This window comes from Procambarus clarkii, chromosome 35, assembly GCF_040958095.1.
Source record: "Procambarus clarkii isolate CNS0578487 chromosome 35, FALCON_Pclarkii_2.0, whole genome shotgun sequence".
Taxonomy (NCBI): Eukaryota; Metazoa; Arthropoda; class Malacostraca; order Decapoda; family Cambaridae; genus Procambarus; species Procambarus clarkii.
This window is the reverse complement of record NC_091184.1, coordinates 27,446,272-27,473,304: the sequence shown is the minus strand read 5'-3', so window position 1 is coordinate 27,473,304 and position 27,033 is coordinate 27,446,272. Positions and strand designations below refer to the sequence as shown.

General features: G+C 43.9%; 1 protein-coding gene across 3 annotated transcripts in view; it reads left to right on the top strand.

The window, feature by feature from the left end:
• The window catches only part of LOC123768517 (serine/threonine-protein phosphatase 6 regulatory ankyrin repeat subunit B), a 105,066-nt gene that overhangs the window by 60,459 nt on the left and 17,574 nt on the right, over positions 1-27,033 (top strand). For 2 of the 3 annotated variants that reach the window (XM_069336207.1, XM_069336208.1), the window contains exons 6-8: positions 1,483-1,650; positions 3,634-3,774; positions 13,833-14,177. In XM_069336207.1, coding sequence (XP_069192308.1) covers positions 1,483-1,650; positions 3,634-3,774; positions 13,833-14,177 — 654 coding nt within the window. The remainder of the gene's footprint in view (positions 1-1,482; positions 1,651-3,633; positions 3,775-13,832; positions 14,178-27,033) is intronic. The other variant, XM_069336209.1, reaches the window with a different exon arrangement.

Sequence of the window (27,033 nt, the reverse complement as noted above, 5' to 3'; positions counted from 1 at the left end):
CAGTACACAAGGTCGTTGTTAAGTACTGCCATGTCAACGAAACTGAGCCAGCCAGCAACGCTCCTACCATCTCGCTCCTCACCAACACGCACACACGCACACACACACACACACACACACACACACAACTCCCAATTACAGTTCACAATTATACCTGAAAGAGTGCAAAATACTTGCACTGTTACAACCCCCCCCCCCTCTCCTCCCGATCTCAAACCTCCTGAATAGTTATCTAGATAATTTGTGATGGTCTGAAAGCATTTATGGTTACAGTAATAGTCTAGATTTATATTGGCAAGTGACCCTTTGTCCTAAACAGAGAATATTCTCAAGTTATAAATTAATTGAATTATAAATCATTGGTTGAAAATACAACAAACACAACAAGTATAGGTAGAATACATTTTCTTTGAAACTGTCTGAAGACTTCAATTTTTTGTAAAGGAAATTCTCGGGTACACTAAATAATTTACGAATCCATATTTCACATTTTTGTGAATAATACACCGTATTAACACAACCAAACATGGTGAAACGTCACCTAACCTAACCTAACCTAACCTAACCTAACCTAACCTAACCTAACCTAACCTAACCTAACCTAAACAAACCTTAACCTAAAATAACCTTACGCTAATCTAACCATGGATAGTGAGTGGATAATAGCACTAATTATGTAGTGGTTTTGAATACATTACCCCCAGGGAGTCTCCCCCCTGAGAACAGGTTGCACAACCAGGTCAGGACCCAGATTCACGAAAGCACTTACGCAAGCACTTACGAATCTGTACATCTTTCCTCAATCTTTGGCGGCTTTGTTTACAATTATTAAACAGTTAATGAGCTGCGATGCACCAGGAGGCTGTTTATAACAATAACAACAGTTGATTGGCAAGTTTTCATGCTTGTAAACTGTTTAATAAATGTAACCAAAGCCGTCACAGATTGAGGAAAGATGTACACGTTCGTAACTGCTTGCGTAAGTGCTTTCCTGAATCTGGCCCCAGGAGTGCTGTTGCTGTGTGGCTCAACGAGGCATAACTATATCATAAGGTAGATTTGGATGTTATATACCAATTATAATAACAGACAAGACAGTTGAAACATAACTAAATGTTCCAAATTATACTTCAAAATTTAAAGTTCTTTTGAACATGATGGTAAATTTAACATGTGAACCTGGGTTTATTTGCATCAGTTTAATGACTAAAGAATCAGACATTAATGTATATTGTATTGTTATCAAGGTAATCTAGATTTCAAGCATAACATATAAGATAACCAGGATTAATCATGTGGCGATAATCACTTCACCTTTAATCTTCAATCTTCAAAAATGTCTGTAAAATCTGTTCCTAACATTTGACTAACTTATCCTTTTCATAAGGCTATGGACTTTTAATGGACAACTTTGCATTAGCCTATTTACAAATAAAAATAAAACCTTATTGGAAATTGACTGCCCTGGTGTTGTTTCATCAGGAAGCGAGCCAGGTGGAGTACGAGCGTATTGGAAACATAACCTTGAAGTGGGCCAAGACCGGGAACTCAGCTAATTTAAGTGCACATCTTCCCTCACGACCTTACCGCATTCACTACCAGGACGCCCGAGGGTGGACACCACTCCACCACGCCGCCTACCGCGGCCAGGTTTGTATTTAATGAAGCCTAGTCATGTCTACTTGCCCTTGTGTGCGCATAGTTCCCGCCTCTATGTAATAACCCTGAATCTTGCCTAGAATGAATCTTTCCTACCCTCCTTCTTCTTCACTCAATACCCCAGCTTAACACTGTTACAGTCCAGTATGACCCCTCACTGGACTGTCCAGTATGACCCCTCACTGGACTGTCCAGTATGACCCCTCACTGGACTGTCCAGTATGACCCCTCACTGGACTGTCCAGTATGACCCCTCACTGGACTGTCCAGTATGACCCCTCACTGGACTGTCCAGTATGACCCCTCACTGGACTGTCCAGTATGACCCCTCACTGGACTGTCCAGTATGACCCCTCACTGGACTGTCCAGTATGACCCCTCACTGGACTGTCCAGTATGACCCCTCACTGGACTGTCCAGTATGACCCCTCACTGGACTGTCCAGTATGACCCCTCACTGGACTGTCCAGTATGACCCCTCACTGGACTGTCCAGTATGACCCCTCACTGGACTGTCCAGTATGACCCCTCACTGGACTGTCCAGTATGACCCCTCACTGGACTGTCCAGTATGACCCCTCACTGGACTGTCCAGTATGACCCCTCACTGGACTGTCCAGTATGACCCCTCACTGGACTGTCCAGTATGACCCCTCACTGGACTGCCACGAATATAAGCTGAATATTAAATGAGGGGGACACCACAAGAATACGGATTATTAATTTATAACTAATAATTAAAATCACTTAAACACTGCCACCACCTTCCCGACCAACCTACCTGAATGTGTCTATCACTGATCCCCCAGGAAGGCAAGGGATCAGTAATCATGGAACTCCCAGGTAATAGGTACTTCAGTAATAAATGTTGGGAATTAGCTTATTTAATTTACTTTACTTATTTAAATCCAAGGGCAACTTTAATATCTATTACATGGGGGAGAACATGGGGGGGGGGTCCAATTCAACACATAAAAAATGACAAAGTAGAGAAATATATCAAGGGGGAATTAATAGAATACCACTGGACAAGTCATGCAATTTATTTTATGAATCATGTAAATTAAAACAATTTAAACATGTACCTTATTCTATTCCCTTAGAGGCACAATGGGTATCTACTGAGGACATGAAATCAAGTGCACAATACTTTAAAACCGCACTGAGGCCAAGATGTCGATGGCTGCCCTCAGCCCCTTGGATGCGGGCCCGAGTCCCTATTCCCAACACACTCCCAAGACACACTACCGAAATTTTGTTTTACCAGCTTACCAGAAAGGATTGCTCCTCCCACCATCTAATACACCCCCAGGGTTCCACCCCTTATTTTGGCAATGACCAACCATTTAACACTAGGGCTAAGGTCTGGCTCTCTAGGGCCAATAAGGACTTGGCACATATCTACCGCCAATCACATTCCATGAGCTGCGGTGGAAGGATACATGAAATTCTTGAAGATTGAGTCAACTCTCTCCAGCTATTTGAAGAGAAAAAGGCGCTTCTATAGTGGACCACCGGAGCCTAGTGCACCTCCGAGCAATGTTTGCCAAACTGATAAATTATGTTCAAGCCTGTCTCCTCCAAAATAAAGAGTAGGGACATTTGACTCGCCTGGTATGGGGAAGGAACCGGTGAGAGGGGAAGAGAGGAAATTGAGAGGTGGATGGAGAGGGAAATCTTAGTGGGGAGAATTGAGTGGGGAAGCAAAGGTACCGCGAGGGCCAGCTAGCCAGACCACCCTCAGGTCAACCTTTCTTAGCCCTTGACAAATGGCCGAAGGGGGGGGGGGTGAAGAGGGAGAGACGAATGACGGGCAAGGGGATGGGAGAAAAGGGGAGAAAGGGAGAAGGAAGGAGGGGAGAGGGGAGAAATCATGATCTGAGCACCAGATCATTACATCTAACCCACCTACAAAATTCCTTCACCTTTTCACCTTCAAAATGCATTGCCTAATAAAGATGTTTTATATTACAGCAAGATGCAGTGCTCGCTCTCCTGTCTGTGGGCGCCTACCCTCATGCGCTCACCCACGCCTCTGAGACACCTGGCGACCTCGCTCGCTCCCAGGGGCACACTCATATCGCCCAGATGCTTCACGCCAACACACCTGACTTGGTGAGTAGACAGCTCCAGCAGCATGTGTTTACTAGTTGTGTTTACTAGTTGTGTTTTTGCGGGGGTTGAGCTTTGCTCTTTCGGCCCGCCTCTCAACTGTCAATCAACTGTTCACCCCAGGAAGCAGCCCGTGACAGCTGACTAACTCCCAGGTACCTATTTACTGCTAGGTAACAGGGGCATTCAGGGTGAAAGAAACTTTGCCCATTTGTTTCTGCCTCGTGCGGGAATCGAACCCGCGCCACAGAATTACGAATCCTGCGCGCTATCCACCAGGCTACGAGGCCCCTAATCCCCCCCCCCCCCCCCCGAGGCCTACGAGGCCCATGTGCATGGGGATCCATGGCTGTTCTTGGTATATAATATAGATCAAGTGGAAGAACCCATACAGCCAGCCCTCTAGGGTTGAAAACCACCATGAAGACCCCCCCATTCATTGCCAGATCTCTAGTATCAGCTATTGATACAGATAATGGTTCCAAAAAGCCTCCACTTACGGGCTCACCATAGTCCGTGCTACTGGAACTTCTTATTCTGAGTAGCTGAATCTTTTTTTTTTTTTTTTTTTTTGAGATATATACAAGAGTTGTTACATTCTTGTACAGCCACTAGTACGCGTAGCGTTTCGGGCAGGTCCCTGGAATACGATCCCCTGCCGCGAAGAATCGTTTTTCATCCAAGTACACATTTTACTGTTGCGTTAAACAGAGGCTACAGTTAAGGAATTGCGCCCAGTAAATCCTCCCCGGCCAGGATACGAACCCATGACACAGCGCTCGCGGAACGCCAGGCGAGTGTCTTACCACTACACCACGGAGACTGTAATCTAAATCGAATCTAAAACAACAAACAGTGGAAGAACCCGAGGAACAGATATAATAAGTATATAGAGATCATATATAAGGGATATGATGTAAAGAATTTATATTTTCCGAGCAAGGCCTCCTCGGTGCTCTCCGCCAGGGTCATCTTATCTTGAGGTTATCTTGAGGTTATCTTGAGGTTGTCTTGAGGTTGTCTTGAGGTGATTTCTGGGCTTAGCGTCCTCGACCAGGCCTCCTTTTTGTTACACATCCCCAGGAAGCAGCCCGTAGCAGCTGTCTAACTCTTAGGTACCTATTTACTGATAGGTGAACAGAGGCATCAGGGTGAAAGAAACTCTGCCCATTTGTTTCCGCCAGGATCGAACCCTGAACCTTAGGACTACAAATACAGAGCGCTGTCCACTCAGTCGTCAGGCCCCCTCATTGAAGTCAGTCAGGTCCACCCAGGACACTGATCAAATCACAGGCACATCCAAATAAAAAAAAATTATAGACCAGTTGCACTAACGTCCCACATAATAAAAGTATTTGAGAGAGTGATTAGGAGTCAGGTCACCAATTTCATGGAGACCAATGACCTTCACAACCCAGGCCAACATTGATTTCGAGCGGGGAGATCATGCTTCTCACAGCTACTTGAGCACTACGACAAAGTCACTGAGGCATTAGAAGAAAAACAGAATGCTGATGTGATACACGGACTTCGCAAAGGCTTTCGATAAATGTGACCATGGCGTGATAGCACACAAAATGAAGTCAATGGGAATAACCGGTAAAGTAGGACGCTGGATACTCAGTTTTCTGTCAAACAGGACTCAGCGAGTAACAGTCAGTCATATAAAATCTAGTCCAAGCGCAGTTAAAAGCTCTGTACCTCAGGGTACAGTCCTTGCACCGCTGCTTTTCCTTATTCTCATATCAGATATAGACAAAAATACAAGTCACAGCTTAGTATCATCCTTTGCAGATGACGCAAAAATCAGTATGAAAATTACCTCGGCTGAGGACATTGAAAAACTTCAAGCTGATATTAATAAAGTTTTCGACTGGGCATCAGAAAATAACATGATGTTTAACAGTGATAAATTCCAGGTACTCAGGTACGGTAAAAATGAGGACCTTAAACATAATACAGGGTACAAAACACAATCAAATGTACCCATAGTAGGAAAACAGCATGTAAAGGATTTGGGAATAATGATGTCTGACGACCTAACGTTTAGGGAGCATAACCAAGCAAATATTGCGTCAGCCAGAAAAATGATCGGATGGATTATGAGAACTTCCAAATCCAGGGATCCCATCACAATGGTTGTACTCTTCAAGTCACTTGTGTTGTCCCGTCTTGAGTACTGCTCAGTACTCACTTCCCCCTTCAGAGCAGGAGAGACTGTTGAAATAGAGGGAATACAGAGATCATTCATAGACGAACATAGGCACGCATAGACGCGATAAAGCACCAAAATTATTGAGATCGTCTCAAAGCCCTCCAAAGGTACTCACTAAAGAGAAGACGAGAGAATTATCAAAAGACAAACACGTGGAAGATACTGGAAGGCTAGGTCCCTAATCTACACAGTAAAATGACTACGTACTGGAGTGAACGATATGGAAGAAAAGGCAGAATAGAACCAGTGAAGAGCAGAGGTGCCATAGGCACAATCAGAGAACACTGTATAAACATCAGAGGTCCACGGTTGTTCAACGTCCTCCCAGCAAGCATAAGAAATATTGCCAGAACAACCGTGGACATCTTCAAGAGGAAACTAGATTGTTTCCTCCAAGGAGTGCCGGACCAACCGGGCTGTGGTGGGTATGTGGGCCTGCGGGCCGCTCCAAGCAACAGCCTGGTGGACCAAACTCTCACAAGTCAAGCTTGGCCTCGGGCCGGGCTTGGGGAGTAGAAGAACTCTCAGAACCCCATCAACCAGGTATCAACCAGGTGCAGCAGCTAAAGACAAAGAACTCAACATCACCCTAAATTGGATCCCATCCCATGTTGGAATTCCATTAAATGAGACAGCTGATGAAACCGCTAAATTGGCAACTTGTCACCCAGTGATCCACAATAGAATCCAACCCAGCCTAGACTACATAAAAAAAACGCCAAAATACTCCCATCTCAATAAAGCCCATCTACACCAGAGAGTAGCAGAAGGTTCGCCCTCTGCAATAAGGTATCTTCAGGCCATCATGTTAGACAGGTTAAATAACCCGAAAGGAATCCACAGGGAAATAACAGTTCGATTATATAGACTACATCTAGGTTACAGATGCATCTGGGAAATTAGTGAATCCAGAGAGTGAGGATGCATCTTCTGCGACACAATCACAGAAAGACCATCTTGAGGTTATCTTGAGATGATTTCGGGGCTTTAGTGTCCCCGCGGCCCGGTCCTCGACCAGGCCTCCACCCCCAGGAAGCAGCCCGTGACAGCTGACTAACTCCCAGGTACCTATTTACTGCTAGGTAACAGGGGCATTCAGGGTGAAAGAAACTTTGCCCATTTGTTTCTGCCTCGTGCGGGAATCGAACCCGCGCCACAAAATTACGAGTCCTGCGCGCTATCCACCAGGCTACGAGTTACTTAATTATCTCCTGGAATGTGAAGCAACCAACTCTATCTTTCATGACAAAATTTAAGGAAATGAATCTCTTAGTGTTAGTTCTTTGGAGAGTTAATTTTTCAACTTTCTTCTCAAATGACGAGAAATATAAGAAATAGAGAAGATTCATGTCATCCTTTCTTTCATATTCAGTATATTCAGTATATTCAGTATATTCAGTATATTCAGTATGTTCTTCCATATTCAGTATATAGCTTGATTTGTCACCCACTCAAGCTTCACGCCCACGCACACACACTAATATATATATATATATACATATATATATATATATATATATATATATATATATATATATATATATATATATATATATATATATATATATATATATTTGAGTGAGGTGGACGGGGTGATGTGGCATTAACACAAGACAGAACAAAGTGTGGTATTAATAGGGTATTAATTTCATCAACATGTTGATGAAATTAATACCCTATTAATATATATATATATATATATATATATATATATATATATATATATATATATATATATATATATATATATATATATATATATATATATATATATATATATATATATATATACACACCAGCAATATATATATATATATATATATATATATATATATATACCAGCACCAGCAATATATATATATATATATATATATATATATATATATATATATATATATATATATATATATATATATATATATATAAATAACAGTTCGAAAGGGGAAACAGAGGAAAGGGTCCTGAAAGATATTGTTAATAGAAACGTTATCCCTACAGACAAAAATCAGAGGATACAACTGACGATTTACTATAAAACCAGAAAAACGGCCAGCCTACTCATGAGAAACTCTCCAGACACAAAGCAGAACGCTTTAAAAGAGACCAACGTCGTCTATGCCTTCAAATGCCCACTTGGGGACTGTAAGCTCCAAAAAACCCAGTATATAGGCAAGACAACAACATCTCTTTCTAGGCGTTTAACGATGCATAAACAACAGGGCTCCATTAAGGAACATATAATCTCTTCCCACAACCAAACCATTGCCAGAGAAATCCTAGTAAACAACACAGAAATCATCGATAGATACAGCGATAGCAGGCGGCTTGACGTTTGCGAGGCACTACACATTAAGAAGTCAACACCAGCAATCAACAGCCAATTAATGCACAACTACATTCTACCCACCTCAAGACTCCGCTCCAATATAGAAGCATCAAGAAATATGGACCAATAGGCTTTCTACAATCACTTCCATTTCAATACCCATTGTTTCGTGTTCTGTCTTGTGTTGATGAAATTAATACCCTATTAATGCCACCTCTTGTTCTGTCTTGTGTTGATGAAATTAATACCCTATTAATGCCACCTCACCCCATCCACCTCACTCAAATGTAGATATAAACGAAACCAGGAGATGTGTAAGTTCTATTCAGTTGTGTATTTGTAAACTAAAAGTCTTTGAAAATGTAATAAGTTTTACGAAACGCGCTCGTGTCGCGTCAGACTAGAAATAAAAATGAATTTTGGAGAATTGATTTTTGAATTACCTCCAACAGTGAAAAGAAATGTACGAAAGATTGAAAAAATTCGTGTTAGAATTATTAATCTTACTTTTTCGGTCATATTTAATAATATATGTCTACAGGAAAGACTGCTACCAAAATATACTAATATATATATATATATGTGTGTATATCACGAAAATAAACACGTGATTTAAAAATGTGACAATGTCAGACCACGGAGGAAAAATGAAACAGGAATTTCCTTAAGTACCTTCGTATATTAATACATCTTCAGAAGGAGTGAAGATGTATTCTGAAGATGTATTAATATACATCTTCACTCCTTCTGAAGATGTATTAATATACGAAAGTACTTAAGGAAATTCCTGTTTCATTTTTCCTCCGTGGTCTGACATTGTCATATATATATATATATATATATATATATATATATATATATATATATATATATATATATATATATAATGTACTGAAGAATGAACCTGAATGAACACTTGAGAATGAACCATGTAGGTTCGAAACGTCGTGCGATTTTATAATAAGTGTAATACATTTTTCAGTTATTCAATTCTCGTTCTTCACCTTGAAAACGAACATGGCTTTTGGTGAACTCCAACTCCAGCTGAACTTGAAGCTGCTAGAGCACGAGTAAGAGGGATGGAAGCCCTAAATCAGAAAAAATATGCTGTCATGTATGCTGATGGAATATGCTGTCATATTCAATGAAACATGCATAAAAGAAAACCTACTGCCAGTATACACCAATATAAACCCACATGACCCAGCAGTCCGCAATGCAAAGTTTACCTGTAGGTATAGGCAAGATCTACGGCATCAACTCAACACGAAGAAGGAAGCCCTCCGAAGCCTTACAGAGCAAGCTGAACATCAGTTAATTAAATGAACCCAGTACGACCTCCCCAGCCAACTCAAGCAAACCATCAACAGTGAACTATCAACCCTAAAACAACAATACACACGCATGTCAAAACGAGGACACTCCGAAAGCTGACAGCCGTCAATGGTGGACAGTTAAACATCCCTCGTCCAAAAGACGGCTACATAAACCTTGGCCTAATCTGCCAATTCATATCAAGACCAAAGAAGCATCAAAAACGCCTTGAAATCGAAATGCTTCTGGACGACATCCACATGTTAGACGACAACAAGAAAGTCCTCAGCACTGACACACTTCAGGCTGAACTACTAACAGAAGCCGGGGAAAAAAACGAGGAACATATTCATCTACAATCTTAACCCCACGACTCAAAAAAGCAGCAAAACCACTAAAAAATCTGAAAGATGTGACAATAAGCATAAACAGCAGCATATGTATTGATTCCTACCCAAGAATACATGAACAAAATTAGCGACATCCTTAGTGATGACGCCAAATTTCAACGAATCACGAGGAACCCCGTGGAAGACCTTAAACGCAAAGTGAACAAAATTATTACTGCAATCAACGCAAAGAAAGGTAGTGTTCATTTCAATAAACTTCAAGGCAACTATGGCTTAGGATATGCCTATGGCAATGTTAAGACACACAAACCAGGTAACCCACTATGCCCAATAATCAGCCAAATACCAACTCCAACCTATCACCTGGCAAAAAGACTTATCGAACTCCTAACTCCATGCACTCCAAGCAACTATAGTCTACAATCAACAACAGATTTCCTAGAATTAATCAAAACTACACAACTCGATGGAATCATTGCTTCCCTGGACATCGAATCCCTATTTACCAACGTCCCAGTCGACACCACCAAAAAAATGATTTTGTCATTTGGACAAAATTGGACAAAAATTTGTCACATTGGGCAAAGTATACAGAGACGATTGACAGAGATACAGAGCTATTGACATAGCTTGGGTGCAGGGGGGGGGGGTTGTGTAAAATCCTGGTTTATGCCTCGGAGAGGCTACGGGATCCAGTAAGTTCAGTAGAACTTCAGAATCAACCCTTTTAACCCTGTCGTAGCTCAGCCGATTAAGGCAGTGTCTGGGATGCTCCCGGACGCAGGTTCGAATCCTCGTCACGGCCCCTTGTGGATTTGTTCAGGAACATAAAAACACGCGCCTATTCGAATGCATCATTGTGTCAAAATTTAGAAGCAATCAGTAAAGAGGTTTCGAAAATTTCCCTCACATGAAAAATACAGTTTTTCTAAAAAAAAAAAATTCTTTCCCGTCACAGACGAGACATCTATATAGTAGGTATATAAAAACCCGCCCTGATGCAAATGGAACGTTGTGTGAAAATTTCAAAGTGATGAAGAACTTTCGGACGTTAGCGATTTTAAACAAACGAATATTTACATTTTCCTTTATAAAGATACTGTGTGTTCAGTGATGCTTTTCCTTTAATCTTTCATACTTATTCTCTAACTCCTTAATCCTTTTGACTATTCTAAGATAATCTATACCTGTTTCTGGGTAATTCATTCCCTGGAAATGGGTGGTCAGGTCTAAATCACCTCATTCTTTGGGGCACACGTGAGGAACACATATGCGAACAATATATATATATATATATATATATATATATATATATATATATATATATATATATATATATATATATATATATATATATATATATATGTGTGTGTGTGTGTATATCACGAAAATAAACACGTGATTAAGAATGTGACAATGTCAGACCACGGAGGAAAAATGAAACAGGAATTTCCTTAAGTACTTTCGTATATTAAATACATCTTCAGAAGGTATATTAAATACATCTTCACCTTCTGAAGATGTATTTAATATACGAAAGTACTTAAGGAAATTCCTGTTTCATTTTTCCTCCGTGGTCTGACATTGTCATATATATATATATATATATATATATATATATATATATATATATATATATATATATATATATATATATATATATATATATATATATGTCGTACCTAATAGCCAGAACGCACTTCTCAGCCTACTATTCAAGGCCCGATTTGCCTAATAAGCCAAGTTTTCATGAATTAATGTTTTTTCGTCTACCTAACCTACCTAACCTAACCTAACCTAGCTTTTTTTGGCTACCTAACCTAACCTTACCTATAAATATAGGTTAGGTTAGGTTAGGTAGGGTTGGTTAGGTTCGGTCATATATCTACGTTAATTTTAACTCCAATAAAAAAAAATTGACCTCATACATAGAGAAAAGGGTTGCTTTATCATTTCATAAGAAAAATTTTTTAGTAAATATATTAATTCAGGAAAACTTGGCTTATTAGGCAAATCGGGCCTTGAATAGTAGGCTGAGAAGTGAGTTCTGGCTACTAGGTACGACATATATATATATATATATATATATATATATATATATATATATATATATATATATATATATATATATATATATACATATATATACTAGCAGTTCCCGGCCACGCGTTGCTGTGGCTGTGTTGTTGTGAACCACAACAACATTCCCTGTCCCCCAGTCCTCCCCACCATTTCCCGCTCAACCGTCTCCTCGGCTTCACAACCATTCCCCAATCCACCGTCCCCTCGTCCTCCCCACTCCAACATCCCCTCTTCCTTCCCAGCATGCCCCACTCCCCTGTCCCCTTTGTCCTCTCCACCATTCTCTATTCCTCCATCCCCTCGTCCATACCATCCCAAACTCCCTCGTCCCCTCGTCATCCCCACCATTTCCCACTCCCTCGTCCGATGCCTTCCCAAATGGTCTGATTTTCACATCAGAAAATTGGGAACTTCAAGTGATCTGATGTTCCCATTACTGTAATATAAGAAAAACTGTTAAAAAATGAAATGAAAATATGAAAAAAATATAATTAAACTATTCTCACGAAATGAATGGTCTGGTAAACAACACAGCTGAATTCCAATACAATTCACACGCAATAATTAAATCAAAATTAAAATAAATAAAAATCTAGAAAAATTCAATTTATCAATGCAATCAGAAACATTGAAATGGAATTGTAACATATCTAGTATAGCATGTGTGTTGCTCCTACATGCAACAGATGGCGCTGTTTTTTTAAGAAAAGCATAGTTTTACCTGTCACAGGTGTGGCATCTATACTTATACTTACGAAACGAACGGTATTGTAAACAACACAGCTCAATTCCAACATAATGTTACACAAATTAATTCACTAAAAAATAAAATATATCGAAATCTATGAAAATTAAATTTATCAATCCAATCGGAAACATCGAAATAGAATTCGTGGCGTATTTAGTAGTGTGCATGTTACGTGCAACAGATGGCGCTGTTTTTCAAAAACGCATGTTTTTACCCGTCACAGGGGTGGCATCTATATAGTAGGTATATAAAAACACGCGCCTATTCAAATGCAACGGTGTGTCAAAATTTCAAAACAATGGGTAAAGAGGTTTCGAAGACGTCCCCTCACATGAAAAACACATGAAAAACACAGTTTTTCAAAAAAAGCATGTTTTTTACCCGTCACAGGGGTGGCATCTATATAGTAGGTATATAAAAACCCGCTCGGAGGCGAATGGAACGTAGCGTGAAAATTTCAAAGCAATCGGTGAAGAACTTTCGGAGGTTAGCGTTTTTGAACAAACGAACATTTCCATTTTTATTTATATAGATTATATATATATATATATATATATATATATATATATATATATATATATATATATATATATATATATATATATATATATATATATATATATGTATATATAAATATATACGACAACCTATGATAACCATCTTTGTAACCCATATGTAATTTCTTTTTTGTAACAAAGTTCAAATAAAGTAAATATATAGATGTGTACATACAAAAGAATGGGGGTGGTAGGAGAAGATAATATTAGTGTTCAGTGAGAAACCACAAGGTCTCCTCTGAATACTTTTTATTTTCTTCTCCGAGGCTATGGGTCCCCACATTGGCGCCAGAGGTGGTACCCTCACAAACTTTTAAATATGTATATATATATATATATATATATATATATATATATATATATATATATATATATATATATATATATATATATATATATATATATATATTAGTGTGTGTTTAAGCTTATCCTTATACAGTTGATTTTCAATAAATAATTGTGTAAACAGTCTAGGCGGCAGCGAGTGCACCTGTATGGGCGACTTTTGGAAAAAGTGAGCTGTGTGGAGTTGGAAGCCTCTGCTGTGGTCGGTGATACAGAGGAATATTCACGTCGCGTCAGTTCCGTCAAAGAAGTGACACGCCTTCTGGTCTCCGGAGCACCCTTGGAGCCGACAGCGGGTCACACTGTGTTCGTGCTACACCTAGCCATCACCACCAACTGCACCGACCTCCTGCCTCTTCTCCTGAGTGCTGGGGCACCACTTACCTCCACCACAGGTGGCATGAACATCCTACAGTTAGCGTGGCTTTCTCCAGATGTCACCACCCAGATAGCGGCTATTGTTACAAGGGTACGTTCTTTGTATTTTTTGAGATATATACAAGAGTTGTTACATTCTTGTACAGCCACTAGTACGCGTAGCGTTTCGGGCAAGTCCTTAATCCTATGGTAACTGGAATACGATCCCCTGCCGCGAAGAATCGTTTTTTCATCCAAGTACACATTTTACTGTTGTGTTAAACAGAGGCTACAGTTAAGGAATTGCGCCCAGTAAATCCTCCCCGGCCAGGATACGAACCTCTACATTTGTAGAGTACTTAAAGGGTAGTGACTTTTCATATCCACAGAGTGGCACCAGCAGTGGATTTTCTAATCTAATTGCCCTGGAAACACAAACCGTAACTGTCTCTATTTTCCGCTTGTTACAACTTGTAATAAAGTTGTTATATCTTGGCTTAACGTGTTTATGACGTATTAGAACGTTGTTACAACTTGCTATATTGGTTGCTATAACTGGTTAGGAGGTGTTAAAACTTGTTCGAACGTTGTACCAACGTCGTAGTTTCGGTGTGTGTTTGGTGGGTATTTAGTTTGTATAAATAAGATGAATCCGTACAGATCTTGTACAGAGATTGCTGCCCTCTGTGGTCATTCTTAAGGCATGCTTCACGAGTATCGTGAAGAAGATGCCGTACAGGGTTGGAGCAAGGACGCAGCCGTATTTAACACCGTTGATGTTCAATGGTTCAGAAGTTGAGCTGTCATACACGACGGTGTATTACACTACCTGGTTAGATTTGGCTCGTGCCTGACAGAGGAATAACTAATACCTATCTTGAGTTATCTTGAGATGATTTCGGGGCTTTAGTGTCCCCGCGGCCCGGTCCTCGACCAGGCCTCCACCCCCAGGAAGCAGCCCGTGACAGCTGACTAACACCCAGGTACCTATTTTACTGTTAGGTAACAGGGGCATAGGGTGAAAGAAATTCTGCCCATTGTTTCTCGCCGGCGCCCGGGATGGAACCCGGGACCACAGGATCACAAGTCCAGTGTGCTCTCCGCTCGGCCGACCGGCTCCCTAGGCCTATCACGGCTACCTAGGCCTATCACGTTCTTATGTTCAAGACTATGATCCCAACAGCCCTGTTAGGTAATTCTTAATTGACACCAGTAAAATCGAGAAGGGAGGAATACAGAAACGAAGATATATAGTCAACAAGTATAATATTGTATATCTGATATAAATTATTTCAACTTGGGCTTATTGATCACAATCAACATTTTAAATTCAGATGGACATATATATGAATAATCTCTGTTATTAGAATGCCAGACGGCTTAAACACCTTTAAGCTAGGGACACCCTCATACTACTTAACTGACACACTGTTGACACAAGACCTCACATTTGCTACTGACTGCTTAAGGCGACGTGAGCTGAGTCCTTCCTCGTCCCCAGTCACCACGTCTGATTAATAATTCTTTACTAACATACTACAGACTGAAATAATTCCCATCAAACTTATATAATCATACTAACATACTATTTCATACATTGATAACTAAAAGTATAACATTCTTAAATGGTTGAACTAAACAATTACTTATATAAGGATATAACAAGAGGGCAAGACAGACAGCCCGGCTCTGCCTTTCTCCCTCACTGCACATGTATTGAACATGAACACTTCCTGTCCACTTAATGCAAGCTCTCTTCCTCAGACATAGGTATATAATAGTCATATATTCTAATACATCATAAAACATAATACAACAGCCCACCAAATGTATATGAGATACACTATGCAAATACACTCCTACAGTCTGAGATGGGTGATAACAGATATGTTACTAATATTGTACTTGTGAGATCCTCTAAATCATAACACAGTGACGGGTTCAGAGATTACATAACAGGAACTATGACAATGGGTGGACCTAAGATAATATTTTCAGTCATTTACAACCCTCCACTAAATGACAGAAGACCCAAACAGGAGTTTAATAGAAACAACATGGCTACCATTAATATAATAGAGAGCAGCTTCAGTTGCCTGCAGGAATGGATCCAGATTCTTAATCAAGGGCGATTTCAACCATGGAAAGATAGACTGGGAGAATGGGGACCCACACGGTGGTGCAGATACATCGAGAGCTGAACTCTTAGAAGTAGCAACAAGGAACTTTCTGGGCCAACATGTCAGGGAACCCACAAGAATGAGAGGCAATGACAAACCAGCTAGACTCGACTTGATATTCACTTTGAATGAGTCAGAAATAAGAGAAGTAAAATTTGAAACCCCCATAGAAATGAGTGACCACAGTGTATTGACATTTGAGTATCTTGGTAGAGGTAGGGATAACCTATCCAAGGATGGGATCGGAAGGAAAAAAGACTGAATTACCGAAGAGGAAAATAAGATGAGATGAGGAACTTCCAAAGGGGAATATTATGGGAAACAGAACTCAGAGAGAAGACTGTACAGGATATGATGGACTATGTCACCCAGAAATGCCTGGAAGCTGCAGATAGATTTATCCCCGTCCAAAAGGAGAAAAACGAAAAGCAACAGAAGAATCCATGGGTCAACCAGGAATGTAAGGTAGCAAAGCAATTGAGTAAAAGAACATGGAGAAACTACAGAAATAACAGAACGCCAGAGAGCAGGGAGAAATACTAGAGGGGCAAGAAATGAGTACCTCAGAGTGAGGAGAGAAGCAAAGAGACACTATGAAAATGACTTCGTGAGTAAAGCTAAGACCCAAACAAAGCTGTTCCACAGCCACATCAGGAGGAAAACAGCGGTGAAGGAACAAGTGATGAAACTGAGAAAAAGGGAGAATAGATACACAGAGAATGACAATGAGGTGTGTGAAGAACTCAAGAAAAGATTCCAGGAGGTCTTCACAAAAGAACAAGGGAAAGCCCCTGCACTAAATGAGGAGGCGGCAAACCAAGCAACCTTGGAGGATTTTGACCTCACCAGTGATGAGGTCACAAGGAATCTGATGGACCTGAGACAAAAGCTGTTGGGCCTGGCGGAATCTCACCGAGGATACTAAAAGAAGGTGCAGAAGCACTAAGTGTGCCACTCTCTATGGTGTATAGCAGGCCACTGGAAACAGGAGACCTACCGGAAAGCTGAAAGACAGCTAATGTAGTCCTAATATACAAAAAGTGTGACAGGCAAGAGGCACTGAAGGGAAGGGAATTATCAGGGGGAAAGTGCTAAGCCATTATGACTATATAGCACTTGGAAGGGGTCAGGATACGTATTTGGGATCGAACGGGGGGGGGGCGGGGGGAAGGAATGGAGCCCAACCAATTGGACGGTCGGAGATTGAACGACAACCTGCATGAAGTAAGACCGTCGCTCTACCGTCCAGTCCAAGTGGTTGTAAGAGGCACTGAACTACAAGCCAGTTTCCCTAACTTGTATACCATGCAAGGTGATGGAGAAGATCATGAGAAAAAGGTTCATAGAGCATCTGGAGGGAAATAGCTTTGTAACACATCACCAGCATGGGTTCAGAGATGGTAAATCGTGCTTCACAGGGTTAATAGAGTTCTATGATCAAGCAGCAAAAATTAAGCAAGAAAGAGAAGGGTGGGCAGACTGCATTTTCTTGGACTTTCAGAAAGCTTTTGACACTGTACCCTATAGAAGGCTGTTATCTTGAGGTTATCTTGAGATGATTTCGGGGCTTTTTAGTGACCCCTGTGGCCCGGTCCTCGACTAGGCCTCCACCCCCAGGAAGCAGCCCGTGACAGCTGACTAACTCCCAGGTACCTATTTTACTGCTAGGTAACAGGGGCATAGGGTGAAAGAAACTCTGCCCATTGTTTCTCGCCGGCGCCTGGGATCGAACCCAGGACCACAGGATCACAAGCCCAGCGTGCTGTCCACTCGGCCGACCGGCTCCCTAAAGTTGTTGCTCCCTGTTACGGAAATTGGAGCAACAGGCAGGAGTAAAAGGTAAGGTGCTCCAGTGGATAAGGGAGTATCTAAGCAACAGGAAACAGCGAGTAACTGTGAGAGGTGGGGGGGGGGGCATCAAAATGGCGAGATGTCACCAGTGGAGTCCCACAGGGCTCTGTACTTGGACCAATCCTGTTTCTAATATATGTAAACGATCTTCCAGAGGGTATAGACTCATTCCTCTCGATGTGTGCTAATAATGCAACAATTATGAAAAGAATCAAGACAGATGATGATAGACAGAGACTACTAAACGACCTGATCAGGCTGTTGGAATGGTCTAGAAAATGGCTGCTAAAGTTCAACTCAGGAAAGCGCAAAGTAATGAAATTAGGCGAAGGGAGCAGAAGGCTGAACACAAGGTACCATCTGGGAGGTGAAATTGTACAAGAGAAATTGAGAGAAAGATCTGGGGATTGATATCACTCCGAACCTGTCCCCAGAGGCCCACATCAAAAGGATATCCTCAGCGGCATATGCTAGACTGGCCAACATAAGGACTGCCTTTAGAAACTTATGTAAGGAATCGTTCAAGACCCTGTATACCACTTATGTCAGACCAATCCTGGAATATGCAGCTTCAGCTTGGAGTCCATACTTAGTTAAACACAAGACAAAGTTAGAGATGATTCAGCGGTATGCCACCAGACTCGTTCCGGAACTGAGAGGTATGATCTACGAGGAAAGGCTAAAGGAGCTAAAACTCCCGTCTCTGAAAAACAGAAGAGTAAAGGGAGACATGATAACCACCTACAAAATTCTCAGGGGAATTGAGAGGGTGGACAAAGACAAACTCTTCAGCACGGGTGGGACACGAACAAGGGGACACAGGTGGAAACTTAGTACCCAGATGAGCCACAGAGACATTAAAAAGAACTTTTTTAGAGTCAAAGTAGTTAGTAAATGGAATGCACTAGGCAGTGATGTGGTGGAGGCTGACTCCATACACAGTTTCAAATGTAGATATGATAGAGTCCAGTAGGCTCAGGAATCTGTACACCAGTTGACTGACAGTTGAGAGGCGGGACCAAAGAGCCAGAGCTCAACCCCCGCAAGCACAAATAGGTGAGTACAGTGCCTCTCATGTCCTCGTGAAACGATTGTATCATGCTGAGTAGTGGGGGGGGTGGGGGGGGGGGAGCCAATTTTGGGCCGGGTCTTGAAGAATCCGTCCCTGCTCATGAGTTCGAAGGCCTTTGTAAGGTCAATGAAGGCGATGTACGAGGCTTTTCTCTGCTCCCTGCACTTTTCTCCATGTCAGTGGTCGACCTCTCGGCTCTGAAACTGCACAGTGACTCAGGGTACACTCTTTCAGCAAGAATCTGGAGTCCGACCAAGACGACACTGGCGAATAGTTTGCCGACTACGCTGAGGAGGGAGATGCAACGATAGTTGTTGCAATCACTTCTGTCAACTTTATTTTTGTAGAGAGTAATGATTTCTGTATCTCTCATGTCTTGTGGCACCGAGCCCTCCCTCCAGCACTGGCACAGAAGTTCACGACGCTCAGTTTTAAGTCTTCCTCGAGCGCACTTGATAACTTCAGGCGGAATTCCGTCATCTCCTGGGGTCCTTCCCTGAGGAAAGTGAATCCACTGCTTTCTCATCTTCTTTACAGTCGGTTCAAGATCAAGTTCTTCCATGATGGGTAGACACTCGATTGCATCCAGGGCCTCTACGCTGACCAAGTTCTCTCTGGAGTAGAGTTCGGAGGAATGTTCCACCCAGCGATTCATCTGCTGATCACGATCTTTAATGATCTCATCAGTGGCTGACTTCAGAGGATCTGTTCTGTTTCGTATAGGGCCTGTTGCAGTCTGGATGCTGGAACAGTGTTGGTGCAGTGATTGTTAGCACAGCACCTTGCAGATTATTGAACTCTACTTTCCTCCAAGGAGTGCCGGACCAACTGGGCTGTGGTGGGTATGTGGGCCTGCGGGCCGCTCCAAGCAACAGCCTGGTGGACCAAACTCTCACAAGTCGAGCCTGGCCTCGGGCCGGGCTTGGGGAGTAGAAGAACTCCCAGAACCCCATCAACCAGGTAACCAGGTACTCTGGGCAATACGGAGGCCCTGTAGTTTTTTTCCTGAGGGCAGGTTCTTGTAGGCTGAGAGAGCTCGTCTCTTTTCCTCTATGAGGGGTAACAGTTCCTCGGTACTGGCCTCGAACCAGTCTGCTGACTTGCTCTGCTTTTTACCGAAGGTGGGTATGGCAGTGTTAAAAATGGTGCCCCCTGAGGTGTGACCACCTGTCACATGTGCTATCGCAGGGTGGTCTAGGAAGGGCATTTTCCAGAGCAGCAGTGAACTCCTCCACCTTGTGAGGATCCCAGGTCTTGTTTACGTTTATGCATGGTTTTCCCTTCTCCTTTGCTCTGTGGATTTTCCGGGGTTGGAACTTTACTTTGAAAACGACGAAAGAGTGGTCAGTGTCACAATCTGCCCTCTGGAAGCTGCGGGTCAGTTTGACACTTCTCAGATTGCTACGCCCTGTAAGCAACAGGTCGAGTTGGTGACAAATGCTTAGACCTGGGATGTCTCCAGGTGTGCTGGGGCTTGGTGTCAAAGAAGAAATTGGTGACTCAGAGATCGTGACGACAGCAGAACTCTAGGAGGTGCTGCCCACTCTCATTCATCTTCCAAAATCCAAGCTGGCCCAGGCAGGAAGGCCAAGAGCTGTGATCAGAACTAACTCTAGCATTAAATTCTCCCAGGAAGAAAACTGACTCTTGTTGAGGTAGGTCTCAGAGAGTTAGGCCGAGGTCATCATAGAATTAATCCTTCGCTTCGGTAGAGGAGGTCAGAGTTGAAGTGTAGACGTTGATGAAGCTGAAGTTTGAGAATCATTACAGACCCCTCTGTGGGCGGTACTTTGGACCCTAGTAACCTGTTCCTGACGGCGAAGACAACTCCATGCTTCCTTACTCTTTCTTGTGGTTTGCCTTGCCACAAGACGGTAAAATCCTTCTCCTGTATGCTGACGGATGCGGGCAGACGTGCCTCTTGCAGGGCGACTACATCCATCTGGAGCCTACATTGATCACTGTTGATCACAGCTGTTTCGCGGGCGTCGTTCACTTTCAGTAAATCTTCCGAGATACTTACTGTCATGGTGTCATGGTTCTTACATTACAAGTGCCCAGTTTGAGAGCTGGGTGGCTCTACATTTGTTTTCTTTTGCTTGGTGCATAGTTGACGATCTGCTAGTTGGATTGTGGCCTAAGCTCCACGCTCCCAGTGGAGCAGGCGGACCGAGGCAGGACAGCATCTTACTGGCTAGGGGCTGCCAAGCTTGGTAGCCCCTACCAAGCCCCTGCGGGTGGTAACTGTCGATGAAATCGGAAGATTTCTCCCATTGACGGAAGCAGCCTCTGGCACCTCACTCTAAGCCTATTGAGTGGTAGGCTTATCGCCGGTAACTGTAGCTTCTCATGTTGAGCCATCGTCAAGGAGACGCTGGAGTGTTCTTTCCAGGGCACAGGCCTGGGCAATAGCTGTGGAGAACTGGCTGTTGCCCCATGCAGCAAATCTGCGGAGAGCAATTACCCATCCCCATGCAGCTGCATACCGCCTTAGGGACTCCGACTCCGGAGTTTTCCTCTGGGTTAACTCCCGAAGCCTTTTCCATGAGTGGCTTTAGCCGCAAGGCAGAGGAGGTTTGAATTCGGGTTCTCCTTTCCCCTAGATGAGACACACTCTCTCTCTCTCTCTCTCTCTCTCTGTCTGTCTGTCTCTCTCTCTCTCTCTCTCTCTCTCTCTCTCTCTCTCTCTCTCTCTCTCTCTCTCTCTCTCTCTCTCTCTCTCTCTCTCTCTCTCTCTCTCTCTCTCTCTCTCTCTCTCTCTCTCTATATATATATATATATATATATATATATATATATATATATATATATATATATATATATATATATATATATATATGTCGTACCTAATAGCCAGAACGCACTTCTCAGCCTACTATGCAAGGCCCGATTTGCCTAATATGCCAAGTTTTCCTGAATTAATATATTTTCTCTAATTTTTTTCTTATGAAATGATAAAGCTACCCATTTCATTATGTATGAGGTCAATTTTTTTTTATTGGAGTTAAAATTAACGTAGATATATGACCAAACCTAACCAACCCTACCTAACCTAACCTAACCTATCTTTACAGGTTAGGTTAGGTTAGGTAGCCGAAAAAGTTAAGTTAGGTTAGGTTAGGTAGGTTAGGTAGTCGAAAAACAATTAATTCATGAAAACTTGGCTTATTAGGCAAATCGGGCCTTGCATAGTAGGCTGAGAAGTGCGTTCTGGCTACTAGGTACGACATATATATATATATATATATATATATATATATATATATATATATATATATATATATATATATATATATATATATATATATATATATATAAATAATATAGTAGTAGTTGTAGTAGGCATCCATCAGTCTCAGGAGACTATGGAGTTGCGCTCTGATGTCGGCCTGGTCTTGAGTGGCTTCACCAGGGCACAATGCCACAGTAGGTTGATTCGGGGGAGAAGCTGTTACCCATGCAGCAGGTCACCCCTCCCTCTCCACGGCGTTGAAAGTCTCCAATGGAAAGGTCAATACGATTGGTTCCAGCGCCGTCGCAGGAACTGTGAGTTCCGGGATGGCCTCGAGGTTGGTGAAAAAGGGGCACAGGGACCTCTAACCCCGGAGACCGCCGTGGACGTGCCCGGAGAGGGACCGTCCCATCATGGGTATGAACGACCCAAGCCTCCTGAAGCAAAGCATGGGCCCATGCGCAGGCGACGAGTCACAATAACGTGGCTGAAGTATGTTGACCAGACCACACACTAGAAATTGAAGGGACGACGACGTTTCGGTCCGTCCTGGACCATTCTCAAGTCGATTGTGTCACAATCGACTTGAGAATGGTCCAGGACGGACCGAAACGTCGTCGCCCCTTCAATTTCTAGTGTGTGGTCTGGTCAACATGGGCCCATGCTTTGCGGAGCTGCTTGGAGCTAATATATAAGTATAGTATATATATAATATATATGACAGTGTCAGACCAGGGAGAAAGAATTGAAACAGGAATTTCCTTAAGTACTTTCGTATATTAATACATCTTCAGAAGGAATGAAGATGTCTTCTTCATTCTTTCTGAAGATGTATTACTATGCGAAAGTACTTAAGGAAATTCCTGTTTCAATTCTTCCTCCCTGGTCTGACACTGTCACATTTTTCATCACGTTTTAATTTTCGTGATTTACACACACACACACACTGAAAAACTCCATACCCCAGAAGGATTCGAACCCAGACAGCCAGGAGCACTATGCATCATGACGTACCCGGTACCTTAACCACTTTACCAACCGTGACGGTTGATCACAGTTGGTCGTAACCGTAACTATGCCCAAGCTTACGACCAAGTGCTGTCAAGTCGTTGGAGATATAGCCTCGGCTCCCAATGACTTTTGTACAGTCTCGGTTGGTTGAGTGGTTAAGGTACCGGGTACGCCATGGTGCATCGTGCTCCTGGCTGTCTAACACTCTTTGGGGAAAAGCCCATTGCTCCTCCATCTATCTGCAGGTACACGTTTCCTTGCGTATCCTCACTCCTTTATTCATATTTCTCCCTACACGTTTTATACCCATACATAGGTATGTATGGGCATGTATGTATGGGTATGGGAGGTAGAGCGATGGTCTCGCTTCATGCAGGTCAGCATTCAATCCCCGACGCCTTCCCCCCGTCCCATCCAAAATCTTGACATCTTGACCCATCTTGACATCTTCCATGTGCTATATAGTCATAATGGCTTGGCACTTTCTTCCGATAGTTCCCTTCCTCACCTACTTGTATTATGTATCTGACCTCCATAATGGTATAAAGCCAATGCGCCCAGTACAGTTCCTCAGTTACAGCCCCGCTCTGTGCCAGGTAAGTCCACTACGGGCTCACCATAGCCCGTGCTACTTGGAACTCTTTGTTCCAAGCAGCTGAATCTATAACAACAACTACATACAGTTCCAGTGTTCTCTGGGAGTGTTCTCTGGAGGTCTGGGAGTGTTCTCTGGAGGTCTGGGAGTGTTCTCTGGAGGTCTGGGAGTGTTCTCTGGAGGTCTGGGAGTGTTCTCTGGAGGTCTGGGAGTGTTCTCTGGAGGTCTGGGAGTGTTCTCTGGAGGTCTGGGAGTGTTCTCTGAAGGTCTGGGAGTGTTCTCTGGAGGTCTGGGAGTGTTCTCTGGAGGTCTGGGAGTGTTCTCTGGAGGTCTGGGAGTGTTCTCTGGAGGTCTGGGAGTGTTCTCTGAAGGTCTGGGAGTGTTCTCAGGAGGTCTGGGAGTGTTCTCTGGAGGTCTGGGAGTGTTCTCTGGAGGTCTGGGAGTGTTCTCAGGAGGTCTGGGAGTGTTCTCTGGAGGTCTGGGAGTGTTCTCTGGAGGTCTGGGAGTGTTCTCTGGAGGTCTGGGAGTGTTCTCTGGAGGTCTGGGAGTGTTCTCTGGAGGTCTGGGAGTGTTCTCTGGAGGTCTGGGAGTGTTCTCTGGAGGTCTGGGAGTGTTCTCTGGAGGTCTGGGAGTGTTCTCTGGAGGTCTGGGAGTGTTCTCTGGAGGTCTGGGAGTGTTCTCTGGAGGTCTGGGAGTGTTCTCTGGAGGTCTGGGAGTGTTCTCTGGAGGTCTGGGAGTGTTCTCTGGAGGTCTGGGAGTGTTCTTTGGAGGTCTGGGAGTGTTCTCAGGAGGTCTGGGAGTGTTCTCTGGAGGTCTGGGAGTGTTCTTTGGAGGTCTGGGAGTGTTCTCAGGAGGTCTGGGAGTGTTCTCTGGAGGTTTGGGAGTGTTCTCTGGAGGTCTGGGAGTGTTCTCTGGAGGTCTGGGAGTGTTCTCTGGAGGTCTGGGAGTGTTCTCTGGAGGTCTGGGAGTGTTCTCTGGAGGTCTGGGAGTGTTCTCTGGAGGTCTGGGAGTGTTCTCTGGAGGTCTGGGAGTGTTCTCTGGAGGTCTGGGAGTGTTCTCTGGAGGTCTGGGAGTGTTCTCTGGAGGTCTGGGAGTGTTCTCTGGAGGTCTGGGAGTGTTCTCTGGAGGTCTGGGAGTGTTCTCTGGAGGTCTGGGAGTGTTCTCTGGAGGTCTGGGAGTGTTCTCTGAAGGTCTGGGAGTGTTCTCTGGAGGTCTGGGAGTGTTCTCTGGAGGTCTGGGAGTGTTCTCTGGAGGTCTGGGAGTGTTCTCTGGAGGTCTGGGAGTGTTCTCTGGAGGTCTGGGAGTGTTCTCTGGAGGTCTGGGAGTGTTCTCTGGAGGTCTGGGAGTGTTCTTTGGAGGTCTGGGAGTGTTCTCTGGAGGTCTGGGAGTGTTCTCTGGAGGTCTGGGAGTGTTCTCTGGAGGTCTGGGAGTGTTCTCTGGAGGTCTGGGAGTGTTCTCTGGAGGTCTGGGAGTGTTCTCTGGAGGTCTGGGAGTGTTCTCTGGAGGTCTGGGAGTGTTCTCTGGAGGTCTGGGAGTGTTCTCTGGAGGTCTGGGAGTGTTCTCTGGAGGTCTGGGAGTGTTCTCTGGAGGTCTGGGAGTGTTCTCTGGAGGTCTGGGAGTGTTCTCTGGAGGTCTGGGAGTGTTCTCTGGAGGTCAGGGAGTGTTCTCTGGAGGTCTGGGAGTGTTCTCTGGAGGTCTGGGAGTGTTCTCTGGAGGTCTGGGAGTGTTCTCTGGAGGTCTGGGAGTATTCTCTGGAGGTCTGGGAGTGTTCTCTGGAGGTCTGGGAGTGTTCTCTGGAGGTCTGGGAGTATTCTCTGGAGGTCTGGGAGTGTTCTCTGGAGGTCTGGGAGTGTTCTCTGGAGGTCTGGAATGTTCTCTGGAGGTCTGGGAGTGTTCTCTGGAGGTCTGGGAGTGTTCTCTGGAGGTCTGGGAGTGTTCTCTGGAGGTCTGCGAGTGTTCTCTGGAGGTCTGGGAGTGTTCTCTGGAGGTCTGGGAGTGTTCTCTGGAGGTCTGGGAGTGTTCTCTGGAGGTCTGGGAGTGTTCTCTGGAGGTCTGGGAGTGTTCTCTGGAGGTCTGGGAGTGTTCTCTGGAGGTCTGGGAGTGTTCTCTGGAGGTCTGGGAGTGTTCTCTGGAGGTCTGGGAGTGTTCTCTGGAGGTCTGGGAGTGTTCTCTGGAGGTCTGGGAGTGTTCTCTGGAGGTCTGGGAGTGTTCTCTTGGAGGTCTGGGAGTGTTCTCTGGAGGTCTGGGAGTGTTCTCTGGAGGTCTGGGAGTGTTCTCCTGGAGGTCTGGGAGTGTTCTCTTGGAAGGTCTGGGAGTGTTCTCTGGAGGTCTGGGAGTGTTCTCTGGAGGTCTGGGAGTGTTTCTCTGGAGGTCTGGGAGTGTTCTCTGGAGGTCTGGGGAGTGTTCTCTGAGGTCTGGGAGTGTTTCTCTGGAGGTCTGGGAGTGTTCTCGTGGAGGTCTGGGAGTGTTCTCTGGAGGTCTGGGAGTGTTCTTCGTGGAGGTCTGGGGAGTGTTCTCTGGAGGTCTGGGAGTGTTCTCATGGAGGTCTGGGAGTGTTCTCATGGAGGTCTTGGGAGTGTTCTCTGGAGGTCTGGGAGTGTTCTCTGGAGGTCTGGGAGTGTCTCTGGAGGTCTGGGAGTGTTCTCTGGAGGTCTGGGAGTGTTCTCTGGAGGTCTGGGAGTGTTCTCTGGAGGTCTGGGAGTGTTCTCGTGGAGGTCTGGGAGTGTTCTCTGGAGGTCTGGGGTGTTCTCTGGAGGTCTGGGAGTGTTCTCTGGAGGTCTGTGGAGTGTTCTCTGGAGGTCTGGGAGTGTTCTCTGGAGGTCTGGGAGTGTTCTCTGGAGTGTTCTCTGGAGGTCTGGGAGTGTTCTCTGGAGGTCTGGGAGTGTTCTCTGGAGGTCTGGGAGTGTTTCTCTGGAGGTCTGGGAGTGTTCTCTGGAGGTCTGGGGAGTGTTCTCTGGAGGTCTGGGAGTGTTCTCTGGAGGTCTGGGAGTGTTCTCTGGAGGTCTGGGAGTGTTCTCTGGAGGTCTG